Consider the following 2,500-nt stretch of genomic DNA (forward strand, 5'->3'; position numbering starts at 1 on the left):
TGTGTGTGAGTGTGTGTGTGTGTGTGTGTGTGAGTGTGTGTGTGTGTGTGTTTGATGTGTGTGTGAGTGTGAGAGAGAGAGAGAGAGAGATGTATATTATTATGTTTCTGTGTTGTTATTGTCATACTGTGATATAGTGTACACCTATGTCTATGTCTACACATAGACACTTACAGTGTGTGTGTGTGTGTGTGTGTGTGTGTGTGTGTGTGTGTGTGTGTGTGTCTGTCCTAGCTGCTAAGATGGCGGGGGTGTACAGTGACTCAGACCCCCCCAGGAAGACCATGAGGAGGGGGGTGCTGATGACCCTCCTGCAACAGTCCGCAATGACGCTGCCCCTATGGATCGGCAAACCAGGAGACAGGTAACACACACACACACACACACACACACACACACACACACACACACACACACACACACACACACACACACACACACACACACACACACACACACACACACACACACACACACACACACACACACACACACACACACACACACACATACACACACACACACACACATACACACATACACACACACACACACATACACACACACACACACACACACACATACACACACACACACACACACACACACACACACACATACACACACACACACACACACACACACACACACAATGACCCTGCCCCTATGGATCGGCAAACCAGGAGACAGGTAACACACACACACACACACACACACACACACACACACCCCACGCACACACACACTCAGCAGAATCCCCCTTTGCCCAACTAAGGCAAACACACACACACACACACACACTCACACACACACACTCACTCCCATGAGTTACTTTATTTTCCATCCAGCACTTTTGTGTTTGTTCATTTTGAAATGTTGTTGTTTGTCTTGTTGTCACGGCTACGCTGGCGACTGCGCCTCTCCGCCTGGCATCTGTTATTTTGTGTCAATGTCTTGTATGTGGAGCGCTTTGGGTTGCACTCTGCATGTTAAAGGAAAATTCCGGTATTTAGCACTTTGAGTCCTTTTTCTGGTTTGTTTTGGCTGAACTAGAGTGGTGGACACAGAAATTTTGACGATTGGTCCTGTCTCGACCTTTCTGACTCGTTTTGAATCGCCTTTGACTGCTCAGGGTGGCTGCCAACAGGCATACTGTAGTAGACTACTCAAACATGTCCTAAAACAACCCTTAACGTTTGTTTTCAAAACTGTGCAACTCACCGAGTGGTTAGTGGTGTTCGTTGATGTTCCAGAACAAGTAGCGTAGCGAAATACAGTTTCTGTCGTGTTTTATTTGGCATTTTGTAAAATCCCATTGATTTCTTTAGGAAGACTCATTGCACGTTGATATTACTGCGCCACCGTCTATGCTTCAGGTACAAATTTTGAGCGAAGTTTATACATGGTTGTGACGTGTCTGAATAAATAGTTCCACAATAGGCCTAGCAAATAAGACTGCTGGAAATCATACATTGCGCCGATATATTTGCTTTTAATAGTCAACGAACTCCACAAACCACTTGGTGAGTTGCACAGTTTTGAAAACGAACGTTAAGGGTTGTTTTAGGACATGTTTGAGTAGTCTACTACAGTATGCCTTTTGGCAGCCACCCTGAGCAGTCAAAGGCGATTCAAAACGAGTCAGAAAGTCGAGACAGGACCAATCGTCAAAATTTCGGTGTCCACCACTCTAGTTCATCCAAAACAAAACCGGAATTTTCCTTTAAATGCACTATGCTAAATAAAACTGACATGACTTTTATATTATGATACTGTCCTATGAGTGTGTTACATGAATAATACTCCCCCCTGGTGTTACTGTCCTATGAGTGTGTTACATGAATAATACTCCCCCCTGGTGTTACTGTCCTATGAGTGTGTTACATGAATAATACTCCCCCCCCAGTCCCCCCCCCCTGTGTGGGGCGATGCCGGCGAGTGGCGACTACGTGGCCAAGCAGGGCGATAAGGTGGCGGCGCGCGTCAAAGCCGTCGACGGGGATGAGCAGTGGATCCTTGCCGAGGTCGTCAGCTACAACCACTCCACCAACAAGTAACTATCCACCAATCAGAATGCACACTCCAAAACACCACTCCACCAACAAGTAACTATCCACCAATCAGAATGCACACTCCAAAACACCACTCCACCAATCAGAACGCACACTCCAGAACACCACTCCACCAATCAGAACGCACACTCCAAAACACCACTCCACCAACAAGTAACTATCCACCAATCAGAACGCACACTCCAGAACACCACTCCACCAATCAGAACGCACACTCCAGAACACCACTCCACCAATCAGAACGCACACTCCAAAACACTATTGCACCAATCAGAACGCACACTCCAAAACACCACTCCACCAACTAGTAACTATCCACCAATCAGAACGCACACTCCAGAACACCACTCCACCAATCAGAACTCACACTCCAAAACACCACTGCACCAATCAGAACGCACACTCCAAAACACCAGTCCACCAAGAAG

At 46.7% G+C, this 2,500-nt stretch overlaps 1 protein-coding gene across 5 annotated transcripts in view; it reads left to right on the forward strand.

Moving 5' to 3' along the window:
- sgf29 (SAGA complex associated factor 29) overlaps positions 1–2,500 on the forward strand; it is a 15,918-nt gene that overhangs the window by 8,617 nt on the left and 4,801 nt on the right. For all 5 annotated transcript variants that reach the window (XM_076297616.1, XM_076297617.1, XM_076297618.1 and 2 more), the window contains 2 exons: positions 235–364; positions 1,907–2,053. In XM_076297616.1, the coding sequence (XP_076153731.1) occupies positions 235–364; positions 1,907–2,053 (277 nt within the window). The remainder of the gene's footprint in view (positions 1–234; positions 365–1,906; positions 2,054–2,500) is intronic.

This window comes from Alosa pseudoharengus, unplaced genomic scaffold, assembly GCF_046254945.1.
Source record: "Alosa pseudoharengus isolate Yale_2024_CS ecotype anadromous, Long Island Sound unplaced genomic scaffold, YU_APseudo_1.1 YU_APseudo_1.1_scf_21, whole genome shotgun sequence".
Classification (NCBI taxonomy): Eukaryota; Metazoa; Chordata; class Actinopteri; order Clupeiformes; family Clupeidae; genus Alosa; species Alosa pseudoharengus.